At 55.8% G+C, this 24352-nt stretch overlaps 1 protein-coding gene and 1 long non-coding RNA gene across 9 annotated transcripts in view; one reads left to right on the top strand and one right to left on the bottom strand.

The window, feature by feature from the left end:
* Window positions 1–18419, top strand: part of KIRREL3 (kirre like nephrin family adhesion molecule 3) — a 575242-nt gene extending 556823 nt beyond the window's left edge. For 3 of the 8 annotated variants that reach the window (XM_067039263.1, XM_067039264.1, XM_067039267.1), the window contains 7 exons: window positions 2937–3037; window positions 5381–5579; window positions 6905–6940; window positions 9992–10174; window positions 12497–12606; window positions 16346–16432; window positions 16903–18419. In XM_067039263.1, coding sequence (XP_066895364.1) covers window positions 2937–3037; window positions 5381–5579; window positions 6905–6940; window positions 9992–10174; window positions 12497–12606; window positions 16346–16432; window positions 16903–17346 — 1160 coding nt within the window. In that variant the 3' untranslated portion in view covers window positions 17347–18419. Of the gene's footprint in view, window positions 1–2936; window positions 3038–5380; window positions 5580–6904; window positions 6941–9991; window positions 10175–12496; window positions 13346–16345; window positions 16433–16902 lie in introns of those variants that run through there. The other 5 variants (XM_067039270.1, XM_067039271.1, XM_067039266.1 and 2 more) reach the window with 4 other exon arrangements.
* LOC136794537 (uncharacterized) lies at window positions 11626–23563 on the bottom strand. Its single transcript, XR_010841501.1, has 3 exons — window positions 23375–23563; window positions 18283–18340; window positions 11626–11713 (listed from the first exon to the last, which is right to left on the bottom strand). It is a non-coding gene; the product is annotated as an uncharacterized lncRNA (long non-coding RNA).
* Window positions 23564–24352: the final 789 nt, after the last annotated feature.

The following is a 24352-nucleotide window of genomic DNA, read 5'->3' as shown; positions in this document are numbered from 1 at the left end:
GACAGCTCCCTCTGTGTTTCCAAACGTCCTCCTTCCGCTGGGTTTCGGTTTCCTTGCGAGGCCTCTGCTCCCGCATAGTCTGTCCGCCGGTCAAGGCTCTGAGCCCCGTCTGGAACCAAGCCACAGACCCACGTCTGTAGGGCCTCTGCTTCCTGTTCCAGACCAGGGCCCTAGCGAGGGGCTGAGCCAGGATCCAGAAATCAGCCCAGGTGGCGCACGGCTTCCTCTAGTCTCCGCTTTGCTAGAAACGAAACCCAGCTTGGTGCTGTCCCCATTAGCCAGCCCCCCTCCATCTCTTTGTTTTCCTCCCCCCTCCCCAAGAGTCGTGGCAGCCCCAGAGGGAGGGTGAATCTGCTCAGACCCCGCCGCCGTCTGTCCAGGGCAGATCCCTGACTCGGGAGCCTTCCCGCCTTTCCTACGACCGTGTCCCCAGGACGCCACCAATAAATTGGCGCTGCAGGGCTAAAAATAACAGCATCTGATCGCACCTCCATATATCCATGGCAACATGGGCTGCAGCCTTTTCCTGCCGGCTCCAGTGTCTGACACTCGGCTCAGGCGCCAGGCCCTGGTGAAATCAGCGGCCTCCCCCGCTCCCCGCTCCCCGCCCTGGGAGGGCGCTGGGAGTCGTGCTGGCCCAGGACTACGGCCAGCTCTGCCCCAGTGGCCCTGTGACCAGCCGGGCTGGGGACCCTCAGACTCACGTGTGGCCCCCAGGGCCCCCGAGCCTGAAGCTTTTAAATGAGCACCCTCATTTCTGGGGAGAACACGACGGATAAAGGAAGGACTAAAATCCCTTGTCACTTTAGACTTTCAAGCATTTCCCAACAGGGATTCAAAGCGGTTTCTTGAGGAGGGAACGCACACCTCAAAGGGACATTCCTCTTGGATGGGACACCCCAGCCTGGACCCTGGTGTCTATCCAGCGTTTAATCTGCACTCTCCAGGGTCCTTCTTTCCACCCCCCCCCCATGCCTCCAATCCTCTGACACAAGCTCCCCTAGGCTGCTGGGAAGAGAAACACACAAGAGATTGGAGGGAAGCTGGGAGGCGGTTTGCTTGTTTCAGGGTCATCAGGCCCTGAGGCAGGAGGACACAGGAAGTGGCCCACAGAGAGGAGCCTGCCAGCCCGCACAGGCAGTGGACTTGGGCATGGACTTGTCTATACCTGTGTCTGGAGCAGGTGGGGAGGGAGGGGTGGTGAAGCCCTTTGGGCAGGCCTGGACTAGGCTGAAGGAGTCAACACTATGAACAAATCCAAAACGAGATGAGGTTCGCATCAAAATGCATCCTGGCCGGGGTCTGACCGCTGGCCATTGCCCTTTGGGGAAGAAGCTGGCCCATGATTCGGCTCAAACCCGGGATTTGCAGGAAGGGGGAGGTAAACCATACTACGGCTGCGTTCTGACTCTCCCAACCCCATCTACCCTCACCCCGATTCCTGTTTTCTTTTAAGAAGCCCTTAAATGTGTGCGCATTTACCTGATCGTTTTTTAGAACAGCTGATGACACCTGCCCCCACCCCACTCCACCCCACCCCCGCCCAGGGAAATCCTAGCTCCTGGGAAGTGAAGGGGAAAAGGTTTCACAGGGTCATGACTTTCAGCCCGGCAGCAAAACAAAGCGCCAACCAAGGGCTTCCCTGGTGGCGCAGGGGTTGGGGGTCCGCCTGCCGATGCAGGGGACGTGGGTTCGTGCCCCGGTCCGGGAAGATCCCACATGCCGCGGAGCGGCTGGGCCCGTGAGCCATGGCCGCCGAGCCTGCGCGTCCGGAGCCTGTGCTCCGCAACGGGAGAGCCCACAACAGTGAGAGGCCCGCGTACCGAAAAAAAAAAAAAAAAAAAAAAGCGCCAACCAAGGTCCTAAAACATGAAGCCCCCCTGCCTTTTGGCCAAAGGCTTCTTGGAGCTAAGGTACCTAAGAGAGGAACTCTGAAGGCCCCCTGAGGGGGGAAGCCCTTATCTTGAGGGTCCCTCGTGTCTGCCTCTCCCAGCTCCAAGACGTTTCCCTTCCCAGCCTAAACGCAGTCGTTTGGGTTAGTTAAAGGCAGAACTGGATAGGAAGCACTGCTGAAATCCTGCTGGACCCTGCAGGCTGTCCGAGGCGGTAAAAGAGCCAGGTGTCCCCAGAGACATCCATAAACGTGACCCATACACGCACGCACGCACGCCCGGGGCCGGAGAGGATAATGTCAGGGTCAGCTTGGGAGCTGTGGTCCCACCTGGGCTGTCCGGGTATGTATGTGGAGGCGTGCAAAGCGATGAACTAAGGGATCTCCTGAGACACATGTGAGATGAAGTCTGTGCAGGTGCCCAGCCCAAGCCATGTATTCCAGGGGTGTGTGTGTGGGGGGGGGCGGGGGTGATTCCCCGCTTGGTGGAGGAACAAACATCTTTTACTTCCCTTCCTGCCTGGTTTTCCTGTCCTGCCGAGGACACGGGTCTGTTAGGCAAGCGCGCCCTCTACTGGAGATACAAGGGAATGGTTTGAAATCCAACAGCTGGCTAAGGTGGAGGTGACATTAGTTAGGGGAGGTGACATTACATTCCTTCCTCCCTGACACCTCCCCCACTCCCTTCTCAGGTGTACCGCCTCCTTCACAAAGGTTTCCCCACCTGCCGGGTAGAGTTCTTCCCTCTCCTGTGAAGTCGGTTAGCACTTTGCCTGGTACTCACCTCCCCCGCTCCTGTGACAGCTCTTGATGTCTCTGGGCGTCCTGACTTAGAGGCACTCGTTCACAATCCCTTGAGAGGTTTATGACTGAAGCCTCATCTATCTCTGAGTCCCCTGCCTCGCCCGTCACCTTGCATATAACAGGCCTCCAGTAACTTTGCTGAACGACTGAATGAATGTACAAACTTCTGAACTTGCCAAGAGGGGCCCAGCCAGGGCCCACCCCCTCCCGAATCCCTGATGTGATGCTGTCTCCCCAACAGGACCCCCCATCATCTCCAGCACCCAGACCCAGCACGCCCTCCACGGGGAGAAGGGCCAAATCAAGTGCTTCATCCGGAGCACGCCTCCACCCGACCGCATCGTGAGTGCCCCGGGGCGGGCAGGGAGGGCCAGTGGCGCGGCCCCTGGGCTGGGCAGCCTGGCGGGTCAACTCTGCCTGCAGCCGCGCCACCATCCGACTGCTCAGTCTTTTGCCTCTGCACTGCCTTTCCCCGTTGGGGAAAACTATTCCTGCCTTGTGTCTCTTGGAAAGGCATCACGAAGACAAAAATCACGGGCAGTCTCCCTTCTCAGGACAGGCTGTGCTCCTTGCTCGCAGGTGTGTTTAACTTCTCTGCCTCTCAGCTGTGGGCCAACACAAATGGTTCCGACCGAATTCTGCATCCTGGGGGCAGAGGGCTAGTGAGGGCAGCAGAAGGGAAAAAACCGATTTCTTCCCTTTCCTGGGTTCAAGGCCAGCCTTTAGCAAAATCGTAAATAGGATGCAGTTTATAGTCGGCAGACCTCTCTCGGCGCCTCCACAGTCCTCCTCTGCTTTGATGCTCGTGGAGGATGCTGCCCCACTTAGCAAGTTTTCCCTCCGAAAGCATCACTCCATTCTCCCCGCCCCTCCCTCAAAACCCTTGTCCCCACAGTGCAGCGTGGGCCGCCTGACTGGCTCACACGTAGCCCTCCCAGGTGTTTGCATTTGTAGAAGTGGGGGTCTCCCACCCAGGTTCCGTTAACACTGGTAGAAGCTGGGGCGGGAAAACAGAGAGAGGTGAGCATCTCCCCGTACTGTTGGGTGTCAGGGGAGGGGTGGAGACGCTGTTGTCCGCAAGCCCAGTGCCCAGGCGGCCCTGCCGAAAGACCGCCCAGGTCAAGTTCACAGGGCAGTCTCACCTTTCCCCAGGGCAGCAGCACCAGCAGGGGCGTGGGAGGCACACGCCAACAGCTAAGGTGTCACCCTGTAGATGAAGGCCTTGTTAGAGCGCTGGTGCGTTACACGCTTCCTCAGCCATTCAGTTCATTCGCTGTCTGAGTCACACAGAAATGGCAAGAGTCCACGCGTAGAACTAATGCCTACGCCTCCTCGTCCCTTCACTCTAATCTATTTAAAGTGTAAGTGCGGGCTTCCCTGGTGGCGCAGTGGTGGAGAGTCCGCCTGCCGATGCAGGGGACGCGGGTTCGTGCCCCGGTCCGGGAAGATCCCACGTGCCGCGGAGCGGCTGGGCCCGTGAGCCGTGGCCGCTGAGCCTGCGCGTCCGGAGCCTGTGCTCTGCAACGGGAGAGGCCGCAACAGTGAGAGGCCCGCGTACAGCAAAAAAAAAAAAAAAAAAAAAAAGTGTAAGTGTAACACGTGCCAGTGTCAACAATATCCCGGTCCCTCCTGGGCGTGTTCACACTGTCTTCCTCTCCGTGGAAATGGAGCTCTAGGCCAGGGGTTCTCAACCTGGGCGGTTCTGCCCCCAGGGGACATTTGGCGACACCTGGAGACATTGTAGGGTGCAGCTAGACACCCCACAGAGCCCAGGGCAAGACGGTGGGGCAGGCGGTGACTGTACGGGCAAGGGCTCTGAGAAGAGGTAAACGCTCACCGGCCGAAGCCAAGCTGCACTGAGGTTCTCACAAAAGCAACTCTCAGGGCGTAACGTTTGTACAAAGACACGCACAAAGTAACCAAACCAGACTCAGTCAGCCTGGGGCTGGCCTTCACCACCATCTGTCAGGGGCCCCAGCTGACGGAGGGGCCCCAGCATCCCCTGCGTGCCTGGGGAAATGTTCCAGCACAGAGCCGCGTAAGGCCCCGTGTCGATGGAAATACCCTCTGAGATGGCCCAACCTCTGTGTGTGTATGTGTGTGTGTGCTACGTGTGGGGTGGTAGGTGTACCCGTGTTGTGACGTGTGTGTGCTGTGTGCACACGTGTCTGTGCTGTGTGTTGTGATGTGTGCGTACTTGTGTGTACACGTGTTGGCACTGTGGATGGGGCGGGAGGTGTACCCGTGTTGTGATGTGTGTGTGTGCTGTGTGCACACGTTTGTGCTGTGTGTTGTGACGTGTGCATACTTGTGTGTACACGTGTTGGCACTGTGGGTGGGGCGGGAGGTGTACCCGTGTCGTGATGTGTGTGTGCTGTGTGCACACGTGTCTGTGCTGTGTGTTGTGATGTGTCGTGATGTGTGTGTGTGTTGTGACGTATGTGTACTTGTGTGTACACGTGTTGGCGCTATGAGTGGGGCGGGAGGTGTACCCGTGTTGTGACGTGTGTTTGCGGGCGCTGTGCTGTGCGCACACGTGTTGTGGCGTGCGCGTCGACCTGTGCTGTGTGGCGGTGAGCGTGAACGTGGGCCTGGCAGCATCCGCCCGGGAGCAGGGAGGCGGCACGGTGGTCCTGGTGGGGCGGCTCTGGCGGGACGTCCTCCTAATTCTGCGCACCTGGGCAGGCCTGGTCCTGGAAGGAGAACGTGCTGGAGTCGGGGACATCGGGCCGCTACACGGTGGAGACGGTCAGCACCGAGGAGGGCGTCATCTCCACGCTGACCATCAGCAACATCGTGCGGGCCGACTTCCAGACCATCTACAACTGCACCGCCTGGAACAGCTTCGGCTCCGACACGGAGATCATCCGGCTCAAGGAGCAAGGTGGGGCCTCCAGAGCCTGCAGGGCGGCCCGTGGACCGCGGCCGCTCCCCGCGAGGGCAGGGCCCCAGGCAAGGTCCTCCGGGGCCCTGGGGGGTACAGAGCGCCTACACGGCGCGGGCGGGCAAGAGGCCTCACCTGCCACGCAGCCGTTGCCGGTCAGCCAGGCCCCCCAGGCCCCCCGAGCCCAGGGGCACTGGCCTGCACCATAAGCGAGCAGGAGGAGAGCTGCCCAGGTGCTGGCTCCTCGGGAAGCGCCATGTTGCCTAAAGGCCTTGGCTTCCCTGCTCCCAGCAGTTCCCGGGGGGCCCTTTGGGGGCGTGATCGCTGAGCAGTGTCCCCACGGGGATGCCCCAGGATGGGCGTATTGGGGAACCTGGCCCAGCCCGTTAAGACAACAAGCCAGTCCAGTTGCCCCAAGCCCGAGGGTGCCGGTGCTAAGCGAAGGAGTGGCACTTGAGCTGTCCAATCCCTGGTGTGCGGGGGTGTGGCCTCAGGCTGCCTGCAGCTCCCCGCCGGCACACGGGAGACACTTGGACCGCTGTGCTCTGAAGGAGACCCCAGCCAGCAGGGCAGCACTGGGCAGAAGGACTCAGGCTCGGAGGGTGGGGAGCCTCAGAGGGGCGTGGAGGGGATTCCAGAGAAGCGGGGCAGCCAGCCAGTGGCACACCGGGTCCTGAGATGGGCTGCAGATCTAGCTAGCCCCTTGGCCAGCGGGGGGCTAGTCCAAGACAGACAGGAACGGTCCAGGGGGCCTCGGCCCTGGCAGTCTCCGGCCCCTCCCAGCTGGAGGCCCACCCACAGGCTGTCAGGCCTTGGAAGAGAGTCTGAGCCAAGCAGGTGGTCTCAGCTGGGCCCCTGGGGCCGCAGTGCTGCCTGTGGATCACGCATTGCTCCTAACACCTCTTCCCTAATAAGTGCTGCTTTGCTAATGCTTTGCCCATAATTTGCATAATATCATCCACACATCATCCCAGCCCTCCCGGTCCACTGTTGCTTTCCCTCCGTGTCTTCCCCTCAGTGCCCCACCCCTCTGCCCACCCCTCAGTGTTCTCACCCCCCCCACCCCGCCCCTCAGAGCCAACTCCCACCCCAGCCTTGACCTCTCTCTCTGGTCCCACCCATCTGGAGTCTCTAAGTCAGTCTGAACGAACTCCAGGTTCAGGTTCAGTTCGGCCAGCCCGGATCTGTGGAGCATCCTGGAGACATGATGCAGGAGGGAGCCCCCAACCACCCCAGACCCTCCAGAGGGCCGCCCCCGCCCCCAGTCCCACCCCACCCTGGCCAGCCAGGCCCTGGCTGTGGACGCTTGCTTTATTTCCAAACAGGTTCGGAAATGAAGTCGGGAGCCGGGCTGGAAGCAGGTACGAAGGAGACATGAGACTCCCCGGGATGGGGGAAGGGACTGCTGGGCTAGTGGGGGAGGGAGCCCAAAGTGTGGGTCGGGAGGCCAGAGCAGCCGCTAACGTCTCTGCCCTCCCCCCATCTTGAGGCTTTAGTGCAGTCAGAGCAGCAGGGAGAGGGTCTCCAGGCAGCATGGGTCTAGAGACCCCGGAGACCTGTCTCCGTGGTCGCTGCCTCCGCAGGCTCCTGGCTGCCCAGGACACTGGCTCTTGCCCCTCCCCGTCTTTCCTCCCACCCCTCCCCTTCTGAAGCCCTGACTCCTCCCCCCTGGGGTCAGCTCACCCCGCCTGACTTCTCACCATCACCACCAGCTTGGCCATCGCTTCCCAGAGCACCTGGGCCGCCGGGCCCGGCTGTGGCCTGCCCTGATCCATGCTGACCCCGTGCTTTCTGCTGGCTGGCTCCTACCCGCACTCCTGCATTCCCCGTGGACCTGTCATCTCACCACCAGGCTGAGGCCGCTGGGCAGTGCCTCTCTCCCCGGGGACTGGGCAGCAAAGGGGTCACCAGGCTCCCTGGGTTGAGTTGCTGTCTCTTGGGACCCCACAGGAGATAACTGCCCCCCCCAACCTCCAGGGAGAAACCCAGAAAAGAGAATCAGGACATGGCAAGCCAGACCCTATAGGGTCGACAAAGGCCATGACGAAGATGTGGGGCCCCTGCCCTAGTTCTCCCACCACACGGGCCCAGAAGGAGCTTCAGCAAGTCCCTGGTGGGTCCCGCTCAGCCCCTCCCCTCCGGGCGGACAGCCCCTTAAAGAGCAACAGGCCAGCTCAAGGCGGGCACACAGTATCAACTCCTGCTGTGTTCTCCCTGACGCCCCTCAGGGCCACTCCTGGTGCTGAGCTGGTGTCGCCCTGTCTCCATCTCTTCTGTGCCTGCACCCTGGGTCCCCCGCCCACCCACTCAGGACAGTCCTCCAGATAAGATGGCTACCACCGCAACTCCCCTTCCACCGTCATCCTTTGGCTCTGAGCTCAGCTGAGACAAGACCCAAGTTTTCCAAGGAAATGCCCTAGGAATCTAGGCAAAACTGAATTCAACTCAAATCAGTAAAATTCAAAGGCATAGAAGCAACGAACTTCCAACGCGGCTTTCCTTTCCTAGAGGGATTCAAACCTGGAGACAGGGCCGTGTCACTGTCAGAGCGAGCTCGCAGGGCTGGCGAGGTCAAGGCCAGTGTCTCACCCCTGACTGTTGAGACCAGCCCAAACGCCTCCCATTTTCAGTCCCCGAGTGTTTGTCGCACCCACCTCCTCCCCGTCGCCTCCCCCTACGGGGCTCTCGGGCTCCAGTTGGCAGGTGATGAATGCGCCAGTGTGCCAGTCCTGGGCTGGAAGGAAAGCCCCAGCCTGACGGCCAGCACTGCCCACCGTGGGACACGCGCTCCTTCCGGGAGAGGGACCCCACCCCCTCCCAGCAGCGTCTCCAAGGGCCAGGGTCTGCGGGGTTCTTCCTTTCTTTTGCTCTTTAAAGAAAACGACCGTGAGAGGCGAGAGGCTAACTTCCAGCTCAGGACAGATACCTGGAGTCCCCAGTCATCCACACTGAGAACGCGGGTAGGGGCAGCAGCTGAGTCTCAAAAAGGGACTCTCCTATCCTCGCATCTGCTGCGGTCCTCCTTCCCACACAGACACGAGGGCAAAGGCTTGGATCGGCTTGGGTGCCAGGCTCTGTGCCAGCCTTTACCTGCCTGCATTCACCCATCTAAACCCCAGACGCCCCCCTGAGGCAGGCACTTGTAATTATCCTATTTTACCGATAAAGAAAATAGAGAGAGAGGTAAAGTACGTTGCTCTGGGCTGTACAGAAGTTGTGAGATTTGTAGGATGCCGTGGGACGCAGTGTGTGGAGCTGGGCAGGATGAGGGGGGCGGATAAGAGGAGACGTGGATTTGCACTGGCTCTACTGCAGCTGTGTGTCCTTAACCAAGTCACTCGACTTCTCTGGACCTCAAGGTTTCTGTCTATAAATGGGAGACTTGGATGACTCTCTGAGCCCTAAGCTCTCCTGCCCCTGCATTCTCTAGTTCTCTCCTGCCATGGGCTACTCAGGGCCCCACATCATATGCTCAGGCCCCCTCTGCAGACACAGAAGGGTCAGGACTGTCTGGGAGAGCGCCCACCCCAGCCTAACATCCCCCTCCCCACCCCCACCTCCACTTGGCTAGGGCAGGAGACAGACTACGGGAGGTCAGCAGGGAGTGAAGCTTTGCCTAGCTGGAGTTCCAGGTGCCTCTCTGGCGGGGTGGGGTGCCGGGATTCCTGCCCAGAGGACAGGCGCAGGAGAGGAGAGAGCAGGACTGGGCATCTCTCCTTAAAGAGGTGGGGGGAAGGACTTCCCTGGCCGTCCAGTAGTTAGGACTCCACGCTTCCACTGCAGGGGGCACAGGTTCTACCCCTGGTTGGGGAAGTGCCTGCCAGGCAGTGCGACCAAAAAAAAAAAAAAGAAAGAGGTGTAGGGAGCTGTGATCCTGCCCTCCGGCCCCTAAGACGTGGCCTCTGGCCATTAACCACCTGTGATGCCCAGGTCCTGAGGGGAAGCTGCCTCAGACCTGAAAACTCTCTAAAAGCTGCTTGTCCCCGTCCACCCTCTGCACCTGGGAGAGGGAAGGGAAAGAAAAAGCGAAGCGAACGAACGGTGGCAGTGACCCGGGTCATTTTCCAAAGAAAAGCCGGGACCTAACGACTCTCCCGGTTTATCACCTCGGAGAGCTCAGAGTACCAGCCTTGCGTCTCACCTGCGACGCTCCCCTCCCCTCCCTGTGTCCGCTTGCCTCTCTCCCCCCACCACTGCTGCCATCTTTCCCGGGCCTGCCCGCCCTCTCCGCCACACCGTGTCCCGCCCGAGCCGACCCCCGCTGGACTGTGCCCGCGCCTGCCCAGGCCCCTGTGTCCTTTCCCAGGAGCGCCCCAGCTCGGCAGGGGCTGCGCCCGAGGAGCTGGGTGAGATGCGGGGGGAGAGCGGGCTGTCCCGGCTCCCTCATCAGCCCGCTTGCTTCTCTCCCGCAGAGGCTGTGCCGGTGGCCGTCATCATCGGGGTGGCCGTAGGAGCTGGCGTGGCCTTCCTCGTCCTTCTGGCAACCATTGTGGCCTTCTGCTGTGCCCGCTCCCAGAGAAGTACGGGAGGGAGACCCGGGAGCTCAGGGAGGGGGACAGAGAAAAAGGCCAGGCTTAGACTGCCCCGGAGAGCAAGTAAGCAGGAGTTCAGTGAGCAGGGGCCCTACCCGTGCTGTGAGCTGCTGGGGCAGGGATGGGTCTCCGGCATCTTTTCACATGCAGCGCTTTGCTCGGCATCGGGTGCGGAGTGGGCGCTCCACTGCTGTTGAGCTGGACCGAAGTGAACTTCATGCAGCAGGGCCCTCAGCTAGCACCTCGGATTGAACATACACAGCACTATCCACCCATCGAGAACTGTATTGAAATCTGGGGGTGGGGGGGTGGGGGGGGCTGATCTTTGCCCTCCAAGATCTGCTAATCGAACCAGAAAAGCAGGTCACCCACACAGGAATAAAAAAAGGCGTTCAGGGAATTGCTTTGTGCGGACTCCTAAAGGTCTTTTAGTCGTTAGCCATAAAATGCTGGTGTTGATGCGTTCTTTTTTTTTTTTAACATATTTATTTGGAGTATAATTGCTTTACAAAGGTGTTAGTTTCTGCTTTATAACAAAGTGAATCAGTTACACATATACATATATCCCCATATCTCTTCCCTCTTGCGTCTCCCTCCCTCCCACCCTCCCTATCCCACCCCTCTAGGTGGTCACAAAGCACCGAGCTGATCTCCCTGTGCCATGCGGCTGCTTCCCACTAGCTATCTATTTTACATTTGGTAGTGTGTATACGTCCACGCCACTCTCTCACTTCGTCCCAGCTTACCCTTCCCCCTCCCGTGTCCTCAAGTCCATGCTCTAGTAGGTCTGTGTCTTTATTCCCATCTTACCCCTAGGTTCTTCGTGACCTTTTTTTTTTTTTTAAGAAGATGTTGGGGTTAGAAGTTTATTAATTAACTTACTTACTTTTGCTGTGTTGGGTCTTCGTTTCTGTGCGAGGGCTTTCTCCAGTTGCGGCGAGCAGGGGCCACTTTCATTGCAGGGCGCAGGCCTCTCATTATCGCGGCCTCTCTTGTTGCTGAGCACAGGCTCCAGACGCACAGGCTCAGTAGTTGTGGCTCACGGGCCCAGCCGCTCCACGGCATGTGGGATCTTCCCAGACCAGGGCTCGAACCCGTGTCCCCTGCATTAGCAGGCAGATTTTCAACCACTGCGCCACCAGGGAAGCCCCGTGACCTTTTCTTTCCCCCTTAGATTCCATATATATGTGTTAGCATACGGTATTTGTTTTTCTCTTTCTGACTTGCTTCACTCTATGACGGTCTCTAGGTCCATCCACCTCACTACAAATAACTCAGTTTCGTTTCTTTCTATGGCTGAGTAATATTCCATGGTATATATGTGCCACATCTTCTTTATCCATTCCTCTGTCGATGGAGACACTTCGGTTGCTTCCATGTCCTGGCGATTGTAAATAGAGCTGCAGAGATGTGCTCTTTACCCGTGTGTGCCTGGAGTCTCCGTCCTGGGCATAGCTCTGAAGTTACGTGTGCTAGACAGACACGTGGAAGGGTAAATGGGATGGTGGAGATGGTGGGAACAGTAGAGACTGTCTTGTGGTGCTGCCTCTTCCAGCCCGTGACCCTGGGCAAGCCACAGCCACCCCAGGCCTCGGTTCTCTCCTGTGGAATAGCAAGGGGTCGGCTGATGTGACTTTCAGGGCCCCACGCGGCTCTGACATTCTATGAGCGTAAGGCACAAAAAGAATAATCAGGGTAAGCCTGCTCCCTCCTCTGCTTGGCAACCTTCACGTGTTGGAAGAAAGTTGCCTGTGTCCTCCCCTCCAAGCTGAGCAGCCTTGCTCTCTTGAGGGTCCCCAGTGATGCGGTCTCAGGCCCTCCCTCACCACCCGCTCAGTGGACATCATAGGGGAGCCCATTTCAGCAGGAGTTTTCTCACAGAGCTCTCCAGGTATAAATCGGCTTCTTCCTCTAGAAGCCGTAAGCTCTCCATTACGGAAGCTGGACCACTAGTGCAGGGACGTTTCTGCTTTGGGCGGGAGGTTGACCATGGGATCTCAAGGTCCTTTCTAACAGATGTGTGATTCTCTGAACAGAGAGATCAGAGCCTGGTAGAGTAGGTCAGGGAGGACCTCTAGAAGGAGGTGAGAATTTAGTAGGGTGACCAGGTGGCCGAATGGCTGGGAATGACCCCCCCCCCCATGCCACGGGCGCGGCAGGGAAAGGCTGAGGGTGGTGCAACCAGGAGCCGGCAGAGAAAGTACTCTGAGGTCCCAACAGCCCATGGCACGTCCAGACAGGTTCTATTACCAGGTGGGCCCTGAAACTGCTGAGTTCAGGGGCTGGAGGGTAAACTGGAGGGGAGGGGAGAGCTTGACATCTCAGGCCCTAATGCCCGAGATGACAACTGATTCTGTCATCTACACTTTCCTATTTTATGTCCAGATCTCAAAGGTGTCGTGTCAGCCAAGAATGACATCCGGGTGGAGATTGTCCACAAGGAGCCTGCCTCTGGTCGGGAGGCTGAGGAACACCCCACCATCAAGCAGCTGATGGTGAGAATGTCATCTTATCCCCGCCCCACCCCGACCTCTGTGCCCTGAAGCTCCCAGAACCAGAGGCTTCTTGGTGCTCTAGATGCTCCCGAGAAGCAAAGCATCAGCCAAGATATGCTTCTCCCCCCATAACAGGCCAGGCACCTACAGGCAGACCTAGGAGACACTGTGGGTTGGGTTCCAGACCACAGTAAAGCTAGACACATGGAATGTTTGTTTTCCCAGTACACGCAAAAGTTATGTTTATACTATATACTGTAGTCTATTAAGTGCGCAATAGCATTTTGTCTTTAAAAAGGTACATATCTTAATTTAAAAATACGTTATTGTTAAAGAATGGTAACCATCATCTGAGCCTTCAGTGAATAGTAACGTCAAAGATCACTGATCACAGGGGCTTCCCTGGCGGTCCAGTGGTTAAGACTCCGTGCTTCCACTGCAGGGGGCATGGGATCCCACATGCCGTGCGGCGTGGCCAAAAAGAAAAAAAAAAAAACAAAAAACGGATCACTGATCACAGATCCCCATAACAAAGATGATAATAATGACAAAGTCTTAAATTCTCGAGAATTACCAAGATGTGACACAGAGACACAAAGTAAGCAGCAGACGCTTTTGGAAAAATGGTGCCAAAAGACTTGCCCTCTGCAGGGTTGCCACAAGGCTTGGATTTATAAAAAATGAAATATCTGTGAAGCGCAATAAAACGAAGTGTGCTCGTGTTCTCAGCCAACCAAGATTTATTGTGTGTCTACTATATTGTGCTCGGGGTTCTCGGAGACTCAAAGGCATCTAAGATGCAGTCCCAGCTTTCAAGGCACCCATCGTCCAGGTGGGAGAGAAGCTGTGCATAACTGCCATAAGATGTTGTCATATAACGTATAATCCTCCACACATAGATATTGTCAACATCCAGTACATGCCCTGCTCCCCCCATCTCCCCAGAAGTCTGCAGCAAGTATAGGCTCCTCTTTGGGAACTGGACTGCTTTAAACTCATAACTTCTCCAGCAACCCCAAGGCCACTTCTCCTCCTGAGCCCCATCGATGGACCGTCACCCATCCATCTGTCCAAACAAAATCCTGGAAAACTCTGCTAGAAAACCCTGGTGCCTACTGTGTCACGGTTATAATATGTTGGAGTAGCAGCAGCAAGCAGGTGGGTCAAGAGCACGGGCCTCTCTGTGCTTCAGTCTCCTCTTCTAGGAAATGGGATGAAGGTCATGGTACACGGGGTCGGGGTGAGGGCTCAGTGGATGATCCCCTGAAGAGGCTGGAGCCAGCGGAACACAGTGAGGGCTCAAGGAACGGTAGCTATTTGCTTTGCTGTGAAATCACCTGTTTCCTTATCTGTCTCCACTAGATGGTGAGCAAGCTGCCTTACTCATCCCTGTGTCCCCAGAGCCTTCCACGGTCCCTGGCAGATGCTCACCAACGTTTAAGTGAATTGAACTGACGTTTTCTCTGCTGCTCTTTTTCTATCCAGTTGATTTTCAGGTCCCGACAATTCCACTTCAAAATCTTTTCAAAGCTGTGCCCCTGCCTCTTCTCCACTATAACTCGGCAGTGCAGGCCTCAGCACGGCTCCCCTGGTCCCTGACAGCATCCTGCCAAGTGGTCCTACATTCTTATCTTTCACCACTTTACTCTCCACCCTCCAGAGCCCCACAGAGGGTCCTTCTAAGATGCAAATCTGATCCTGTTACCGTCCTACTTAAAGACCCTCGGTGGCTCCAGATCTACTGGATAGTCCAGCACCAGGCGGGTCATCAAGACCCTTCAGCAGGGAGCGGCTTCTGGCCTATCCAGCCCCATGTTCCTGCCAAATGCATCCAGCCCTCCGACACCCCCAGAGAACTTGCTATTCCCAGCCCTCGAGTCGTTTGTACCTCGGAGGCTTTGCACTGCTGTTCCCTCGGCCTGTTGAATTTCACATTCTCCTTCGAGAGTCAGCTCAAATGTCACCTCCTCCACAATTTTCCAGACTTGCCCCACCATGCCTGGCAGAGCTGTGCACTTCCTGGTGTTCTCCCCAAACACTCTGCACGTTCCTCTTTCATAGTGCATTTCTCTAATTACACGTCAGCCTCCCCAAGTATCCCAGTGTCCCTCAAAGGCAAAGGGACAAATGTCTACTTCGCCCAGACCTAACGTAGTGTCTGACACAGCTGAACGGTCAGTCTTACAAGGGAGGGGACCACAGTCCAGACCTGGGCAGGAAGGGACGTCTCTGTGGATGCGATTTATTGAGTCTAGTGTGGAAGTACCCACGCCTGTCCTTCATGCCCTGGGGACCTTGCATTCCCTCCCACTGGGATATTCTGCCTGCCTCTGACTGTTTCCACACCATTCTCCAGTCCAGACCCCCAGGGAGGAGGGGGGGAGGGGTCACTGAGTCGTCAGTTAAGAGTGGGAGATAAGAAGAACCCGCTGAGGGCTCCCCGTGGGGAGGCCTTCGTTCCGTTCACCCCCGGCACCGATACAGCCCCAGCACCGAGGAGAGGCGGGCTGAGAAGCTGAATCTGGTGGAAGAGAAGAACTCAATCCAGATAGAGCCACAGCATTTACTGGAAAATGAAAAAAAAGCAGCATTAGTGGGGAAGTGACAGGATGGAAGCTCGCTGGCTGATTCTGTGGGGCTCCAAAAAGAGATCAGGAAAGTGAGTCACGAGGGAGAAGACACATCCCAGTTCTGAGAGTGGGTGGGAACCTGGCCCAGATCCTGTCATGTGCAGAAGGGATACACGGGAAGGACATTCTGTGTCACAGGACAAGAACCACTGTGGCTGTTCACGTTCATTAAGAACCCCACTGTGTGCCAAGTGCGCTTTACTTTTCACCTTAAGTCTAATTATTTTTTTAATTTCCAGTAATTTAGCGCCATGCCGCTTCATTCATTCATCTGACCTAAACATAACATTAGTGACAGTCCTACTGTATGGCAGGTACCACGCGGGGCACCGGCCAATCAAAGAATGAATAAAACACAATTAAATATGATTCCGCTCCAAAAGGATTTTGGTCAATGACCACAGTATGTAAGGCTCTGTACTGGGTGTGCGGAAGAACCAAAGAGAGACAGGAAGGGATCCTTGTCCCCAGGCTCTCTGGCCTCTGTTCAGGAAGATAACTTCAAATAATCTAAGTCCTTGCTGTGAATGGCAGGTGAGGCCCTCGTTGCCAGCACCTCAGAGGTAGTTATTCACTGATTCCTTCTCAAGGCCGTCATGAAGCCTAGCGCCGCTGAGGAGCTGCGGGGGGGCCCCCCAACCCCTGCCCAGAGGTTCTGCAGTTATTTATCTACAGGCCCAGCTCCCTGATGAGCACAGCTGTTCTGTAATGTCTCCTGACCCCTGTTTGCCTGGCCCTGAGCACAATGCCTGGCCTGAAGTCAATAAACGCTCACTGAATTGAACCGAATCAAAGCGAGATCTCTGGAGGAGATAACTGTAGCGCACGGGAAGGAAGACGGTGGGTCTAAGAGACCTGCCCCGCACCCACCCACCTCTCTGTCTCCGGCTCTCAGGAGGGGTGGGGCTAGGGGTCCAAGAACAACAGTGAGATCTGGAATCTCCTCCAGACTCTTGTCACCTGCCTCCAGGGCCCAGGCAGTGAGAGGTGGCAGGGAGGGGAGCCACAGGTGGCAAGCATCTTTCGAGTGCATTTCTGCGGCTTTTCCCTGGGGGAAGTGGACGATTAGCCCACCTCCTACCCACTGAGCAGCGATTTCTGGGTTGTAGATGGACCGGGGTGAATTCCAGCAAGACTCAGTCCTGAAGCAGCTGGAGGTGCTCAAAGAAGAGGAGAAGGAGTTTCAGAACCTGAAGGTAAGAAGAGCCCCGGGTTACGACACGCCTGGCATCCGGTCTTCAGCTCTGATGACCCAGGCCCCAGTTCCAGGCACAGATAGAAAGGACAGTCCCCCACAAAGGCACCTGCTCTCTTGCCCCATCACCAAGGAGGTGAGAGAGTTAAGGTTGAGGTCTCACACTTCTCCCCTCCCACGACCTCCTCACCAATAACATTTTTAATAACGTTTCCAAGCTCCAGACTAAAACAAAAAACAATGAAAGCCTGGTTTTCACACGGCCTTGAGCTGCCCTGAAATAACAAAACGTACCGGTCGAGACCCCGCTTGAACACCTGCCAGCATCCTGCCCAGGCTGACCCTCCCGACCGCCACCCCCAACACCTCTCCCGCTGTCCCCTTCCTCCTGTCTGTCCCTGGCCCTCCCCGTGGACGGCGGGACTGGCTCCCGTCCGGTGCTGTGACTCCGCTCTCCCCCCGGCCCCCCAGGACCCCACCAATGGCTACTACAGCGTCAACACCTTCAAGGAGCACCACTCGACCCCCGCCATCTCGCTGTCCGGCTGCCAGCCGGACCTGCGCCCCGCGGGCAAGCAGCGAGTGCCCACGGGCATGTCCTTCACCAACATCTACAGCACGCTGAGCGGCCAGGCCCGCCTCTACGACTACGGGCAGAGGTTCGTGCTGGGCACGGGCAGCTCATCCATCGAGCTCTGCGAGCGGGAGTTCCAGCGGGGCTCGCTCAGCGACAGCAGCTCCTTCCTGGACACGCAGTGTGACAGCAGCGTCAGCAGCAGCGGCAAGCAGGACGGCTACGTGCAGTTCGATAAGGCGAGCAAGGCCTCGGCCTCCTCCTCCCACCACTCCCAGTCCTCTTCCCAGAACTCCGACCCCAGCCGGCCCCTGCAGCGGCGGATGCAGACGCACGTCTGAGGATCCCGGACCCAGGGCGGGCGGGCGGGCGGGCCGGGGAGGGGCGGGGGCTGGGCCTGGCTCTGCAGAGACTTTGCGGAGGACCCCGGAAGCAGCCGCCTCCAGGACGGCCCCCAGGGCCTCGGCCACCACCCTCCTGGCAGCCCCGGGCAAGCACCAATGCGGGGGTGGGCCCAGCTGCAGGGCATGGGGGCGCGGAGGTGGGGACGCGGTCAGAGGATGCCGCTGGCTGAGCGCAGTGTGCTCCGTGCTGGCCGCCCCGGGCCCCCGGCCCTTTCCTGGCGGCCCCTCCTCTACCTGCTCCTCCCACAGGCTCCAGAGGCAGCTGTAACTCTGCTTTCATGAAACTGCCGTCCATGCTCCGGGCTTCGGAGGAGCTCTGCCCCTTGCTGCCCGCAAGCCCTCGCCCCAGTCCCACCGTGCCTGTGCTCCTGGACGGCCCCGGGGAGCGGGGGGGTCAAGTGCTTGCCGGCACCGAGCCGCCCCAGAGACCCCAGCGGCCCCTGCCGTTCCTAGTCCAGACCCCAGAGGCTGAGAAGCCAGAACGGCCCTGGCTGCCACACTGGCCCGGAGCCCACCCCCAGTATGTTCGGTGTTTTGTGTCCATACTCTTACAGTTCTGTCCTTGGACTGGATGCCTCTCAACTCTGAGGGGGGACTGGCCCAATCAGAGACTGGTGTCTGGGAGGGAGGGGGAGGGAAGGAGGGGGGAGCGTGACACTCGGGACCCCTTGCCAGGCTGTGCGACTCAGAGCCTCCCCACGCACCCCTGCTTCGTGTACTCCCCTCCTCCCCTCTGCACATTCGGAGTCCATATAAGGAGGGTGAGAGCTTCTCTGGTCAGGGTTCTTTAAACAGCCGTTGGAGAGACTGTGTCCCAGGATTTGTGGGGTTTGAGGGGACGAGGGGGCAGGCCTCTAAGGTGATGAGACTCACCTGCTCAGCGGAGCCTAGATTCACGCAAGGAACCACGGTCCTGTCCTCAGTAAGGCTCCTGGGGCAAGAGAGAAAGCATATCTGCACCTCACTCCTGCCTGCCACCTGAGAATAAATGTTAGGGGTCATTCCTCCAACAGATGCGTTCTATTCTTTTGTTCCTGCAGAGTCACAGCAAGACCCCAAGAGCTCAGGGGATGCTTCGGGAACGCAGGCTTCCTTGCCCTGCTTTGATTTGGTTTTCCCAGACAGCGGAGAGCTCTGGTCGTGGTGACAATAGGACCCATGGGCAGACTCCTCTCCTTGCAGATGAGCCCAACCCAGAGGGTGCACGAAAGCAGGCCTCACCAACCACCCGACTCATGCCAAATACAGCTCAGGGGCAAAGGGGTCAGACTGCACATTGCAGGGGTCCTTCTAGGCCTTTCTCTCAGCCATATTCTGCAAGGGCAGCTCCCTCCGTTGGGGGTTCAGGGGAGGAGGCCCTCTTCAAAGAGCCTGTGCCACCAAGCAGCCCAACACTCTGACTCAAATGCTGTTCTAAGAATGGCTTTGTTTGGGTGGAAAGCTTGACATGGTGATGGCAGACAGGCTGGGGTGGATAAACAGGGCCAAGTTAGGATGCTATCTCTGCAAGTAGGATTCAAATGGAACTCTGGAGAACCCACACTGTCCCGAAGGTTGGAGGTTCCTCCTCAGATTTAGACCCTTCTCCTCCAACCTTCCCCGGGAGCGCTTACCCCCCGTGGGAACCTTCATCACAAAAGTCTGTCCCTCTTTCCTCCACTGATGCCTTGGATGGCCCCAACCCACAGATGGTATACATAGCCTTCCCAGAGCCTCCACCCAGAGGATGTTTCTGCTTCCACCATATTTCCTATTGCTTCAAAACCCTCCACTTCCTTAGAGATCTTCCTTTGCAGCACCCAAGCCTGAGGTAGTAGAAACTGATGAGAAAGAAATATAAGTGTACATCCCAGGCCCACATCCTGCTCCTGGTACCATTTCTGGCCCAGCACAGATACCTGCGGGCTCCAGTTTAATCTTGACAAGTTTTCTTCCTTCCCATATATACGTTTTGCCTTTGCCAGAAAAGAGTAAGGATCTAAGATCAGATGCCAAATGCCTTGGTGTGCTAGAATAAGGAAGAGGATGACCTAAGAGGATCTGTCCATTCATTTCTCCCAGTCTTCCCCACCTTGGAGGTGGATGGGAAATCCACCTCCTAAGCCTCACCACAGCCTACCTTGCCCCTTACCCCCTGCCCACATCCCCCACCCCCACCCCGCCACACACAGCACTTAGGAAGGAGGTACCCATTCTTTCTTGGAACCCAAGGTTATGGCACAGAATAACCTGGAGAACAGGGAAGAAATCTGATCTCCTGGAGAACAGAACCCTCTTCTCCCTTGGGAGCCTCAGACACTCCCAGGGTGGGAATGTGGACATCAAGGAAGATGGGGGCTGCACAGCCAAGACTCAGCTACACGGGGCCCACCCTCTGAGCTCTCCCCGAGGCACAAACACAGCAAAGAATTGCCGAAAGGGTAGGAGATGGAGATCACAAGTAAGGCCCTTGTGAAAGAGATGAACATAGACAGGGGAAATCAGTAGACTCTGGTGGCCTCTGGACCATTGAGGCACTGAGAAGGATGCTGGACTGAGCGGTGTGCATCCTTCAACCCCTCTGACTCCATTTACTTCTCACGTAGGAGTGCGGGGACAAAAAAGCTGGTAAAGGGAAGTGTTTGAAAAAAAAAAAAATTCAGTGGGAAGCCCTGAATTTCCCTGTAGGTGATTTCAAATTAACTGAAATGAGTGCTTCACATTTGTAATCATTTAATTCTCACAATTCTACCAAGTATTACCATTTTACAGTTGAGGGAGTGAACTTTAAAAAGCCAAAAGACCAGCCCAAGGTCACAGAGCTAACAAGTGACAGCATGAGATTTAAACGTATGACTTCCTCTGTGAAATGTTTCCGTCCTACAGTGCAAACCCAAGGCCACTTTCATCCTAGAGCAAGATGAAAACGGTCAACGCTGAAGGCCATGAGCTGGGACCCCCTCGGGGGCAGGCTGAGCCTGCCACAGCTCCAGTAGGAAAGCAGGACTAGCATCCCCCACCGCCAGCCCCCAAATGACCCGGAAAGACCACAACTCCCTGGGAAAGTTCGTCTGTGTATCAAATCACCCCCACCCTTCCCAAGGCCAGGATCCAGTTTTCTGATAGCTGTACAATTCGTTACTGGCTCCGAGTCACTGGATGGGGGCCCGGTTTCTGACTCTCAGGCTCACTATCAGTCTGGAAAGGCCAGGGTTATTTCCATCACGTCTTCCACTTTCATGGAACAGGAAATGGCCTCATACAAAGCACTAGAGCACCACAGCAAATCCATCTCTGAAAGAGACTACTGAAACAGTGCTCTAAAAGAATAGGCCTTGAAGCTGCCTTCGAGCTACCGGAGTGGAGAGGAACAGGGGGGGAGTAACAGCAAATGTGAAGCAGCCCTTGGGAGATTTCTCAGAACAGGAGAAAGGAGCCAACAGGAATTCCGCTTCTCGCTTCCTATATGGGGGTGGCATACACGAGGCACTGTGGCCTTTGCTATTATGGGATGAGAACTGAAATCGCCAGGTACACACTCCAGGAGTCCCATCAGCCCTTCCCAGGTATCGTGCTGGTTTATGATGGTGCCAGAAAAAAAGACGAGGAGGAGTCCTGTGATTAGTTTCTTCTCTAGTAAGTTTTCCTATAAAATCAACTCTTTATTAAAATAAAAGTATAAATATATAAAAACTATCCTAATTTGCATATAGATTTTTATTTAAAATACCACTTGGGGTGCCTGCTTAAAGAAACATGAATGTTTAGACATAAACTGATGACGTCTCAACTAAATCTTGTCGTTACTTCCCCTTTAAAAAAGCCTTTTAGAAGCCCCTTATGGAAGCTGTTTTTAGGAGCTGTAACCACAGGCCGGCCATTTACAGCTTCAGCATCGAAACTACAAGCGATCTCAGAGTCACTGATAAAACATTCCCTTGCTCTGACAGTTACTTCTTACACCCAGTAAGGCTCTAATCATCTTTTCCCCAGCCCCCTATGTTTCCATCTTCCTAACTAGGTCATAAACTGGGAAAAAACAAATAAGGATTTGTTTTCCTGGATGAATCCATTTGTGTTTTAGGGAGAGGACCATCCACTCTTTCCCTCTCCAACAGCTGTTCTTCCTGGATCTATCTCCTCCTTCTCTTTATCGGCGAAGTCTTGGACACACACTGAAAGCTTTCGGACCACAGGCCCTGTGGTTTCATGCCTACCCCAGCCCTCATCTTTAAAAGGCCTTCTGTGAACACATGCCATTCACAGAATCCATTGTGGAGTTCTGGTCTACGTCCCGGGTGCCCATATCTGCCTGCCATTCCATGTTCCCAGGGCTCCTCTCTGGATCAGCCGGCTCGGCCCACCCACAGGGCCGGAACAGCTGCAACCCCTGGGCCAAAAGCCTCCCTTGAGCTCACTGATCAGGGAGCCCCGGTCACACAAAGGAATCTCCTTCCACTGCTTCTCAATCTACGGCCCTTGGAAATATCTTGGAATGCTACGAGAACATTCATATAATGCTCCTTAATAGCTGTCTTCTTTGTGGTGAATCTAAAGTATTCATGCTCAAAAACAAGGTATGTGAAGTTTCAGGAAACAGGTCTTCTTAGGGAGAAGTGGGGTAGTATTAAATAGACCTTCTCTGAAATCTACTCCCCGTTATGCAAGAAGAAAAGTGCTACTCAGGATAGGAGCTGAATCTAGGGATTCATTCCCCCTGAATGGATTCATCCCCCCTCAACTAGGCAAAGAAAAGTTCAAGGGGACTGAGCTCAAGACACCACCTTCACCACCTTTGTAAAAAATTAATTAAAGGGCCACAGCCTTGCTGCCCAAGGACTAGAGAACAAATTCATGACACTAACGGGAGAAATACGGAATGAAGAAGGCATTAGAGATAAAGTGATACAGATAAGGATTCAGGACTTCTACAGCAGAATTTTCAGATGAGAGTTTCCTGAGTTTTATTTAAAAGTTTCCCTAGCTCTCTTGCCATGCAGGGCTGCAAGCGGAACAGAAATCTACAGAGAAAAAGAACAGAACTGGAGAGAATCTCCCTACCAGACCGTAACTTGTCCTCTTGTGATAGTTTTCCTCAGGAGAGAAACACATTTTTAAGCAAGTGAAGACACTCCTTAAGTGTTAAAGTTGGTGGTGTACATAAACAGTGTTTTAGGAAACCTCAGAACAACAGACGGTTCTGGAACAGCTTAGTTCAGTGATTCCAACTTTGATTCCCCTGGGGTGATTTCTCTCATTCCCTCTGCCAGCTCCACCCTCCCAGTCTTGCAAGATTCTCCAGAGGAAACAGCGCCTCCGTTGAGGGGTGCAGTACTTTCAACTGGTCTTCCCCGGGAACCTGAAATCTGGCTCCCAAAGTTCAGTTTTCCCTGAAACCTTTTGTCAGATCCTCTGTGCTGACCCTCCTAGACAGGACTGTGGTCTCCCCAACCTGCTCCCAGCAATCCCTTTACTTTAAGAGGTGGAGCCCTCCAATACATTTGGGCTCCCCCCAAATCTGACATTTAATGAGACCCAAGGTTCATCTCTCCGCTTCATTTCCCGGTGCAGGATCTCCACAAACTCTAACAAGAGAGGGAAGGTCACTGAGGAAGAACTGGACAGGAAAACAGGCTATACCTAGTGACATACACACACACACACACACACACAGATCCCTCCTCAAACTTTTAAGTTGGAAAGATTTCCTGGAACCACGTCTGGTACAAAACCATGGAAATGCTCAAAACTAACAACAAATAGTTTTCTGAAGCTATAATTAAGACATCAAAACGGTCAGATGGTTTAGGGGAGAGCTTACCAAACTCTGAAGATGTACTTCTCAACCTTAGTTTAGGAACCTACCCTGGTGTGCTGCATGCCATGGAAACAGATAATGCCACCCAAGAAACCCCTTTCTCCAAAGACCCCTGAGAGCATCTGACTTCAACTTGAAAGCCACTGCCAGAGAGAAGTTTGAACTCACAGTTCTTTGTTGGATTCTGCAAAGCCTGCATTTGAGTCCTCTCACCAATGTCTTCTTAACCTTCCTCTCCTTAGCTTGTGGGTGACTTGAAGACAAAGACATTTCTGTAATTAGCCGTACCTGGGCATACGTTTGGCCCTTCAGACGGACCTCAGTTGTTCCACATGCTTCCCGGTATTTTCCATTATGCAAGGTAGCTTTCCAATCTAATATTTATGTCATACTTTACAGTCTACACAATGTTCTTCCAGACATATTCCCACTAGATCCTTAAAACTTCATTGTGAGACAGGCATGCGTAATCACTGTTTTACAGATTACGTGGCAGAGCACGCTTGTGTACGTACGCGCTTACACCTAACTGCCTCACGGACAGAACTGCTTCCGAGTTCAAACTTTTCGCAGGCTGGCCAGTCTGTGGGATGGATGTATTGGACGTATTCATGTCCTCGGAAAGTGTAAATAAAACCCGAAGTGTTCAAAATTAAGACACGCCACTTGATGTGAATATAGAACATCATTTCAATGTGTTCCTGGGCTAGATAAAGACCTAAACTCTGTCTTGCCCAGCTACGAGTCCCGCCTCTTCTCCGGGCCTCTGTGGAGAGACGGACCTCACAGTCTACACTGCATGGAGCAGATATCCCCCGCTCCCTCCCAGTCCTAGTCTGTTTCACCCCTGCCCCTGCGGTGACGGCAACGTAAGTCACGTGACCGAGGCCCAGCGGGCGCTCAGACGAGCCCAGGGAGACCCCCGCTGGGAAAAACGCAGCTCCGCTGCAAACCGGGCAGACGGGCGAGGCCTCAGCGGCCGTTGCCAGGCCCGGAACCGGTTGCCAGGGAGGCGCCAGCCTCTCAGCGTGCCGAGAGTTCCCCACAGCGCTAGAGCGCCGCTCTGGGCGGGGCGGGTGGGGGTGGGAGGTTGGGGGGCGGATGACGCATGCGCGTCCCGGCCTCCGCCCCCGGCCGCCGAAGAAA

This window comes from Kogia breviceps, chromosome 7 (assembly GCF_026419965.1).
Source record: "Kogia breviceps isolate mKogBre1 chromosome 7, mKogBre1 haplotype 1, whole genome shotgun sequence".
NCBI classification, from domain to species: domain Eukaryota; kingdom Metazoa; phylum Chordata; class Mammalia; order Artiodactyla; family Physeteridae; genus Kogia; species Kogia breviceps.
Note: the sequence above shows the minus strand (reverse complement) of the source record. Positions and strands in the feature narration are given on the sequence as shown.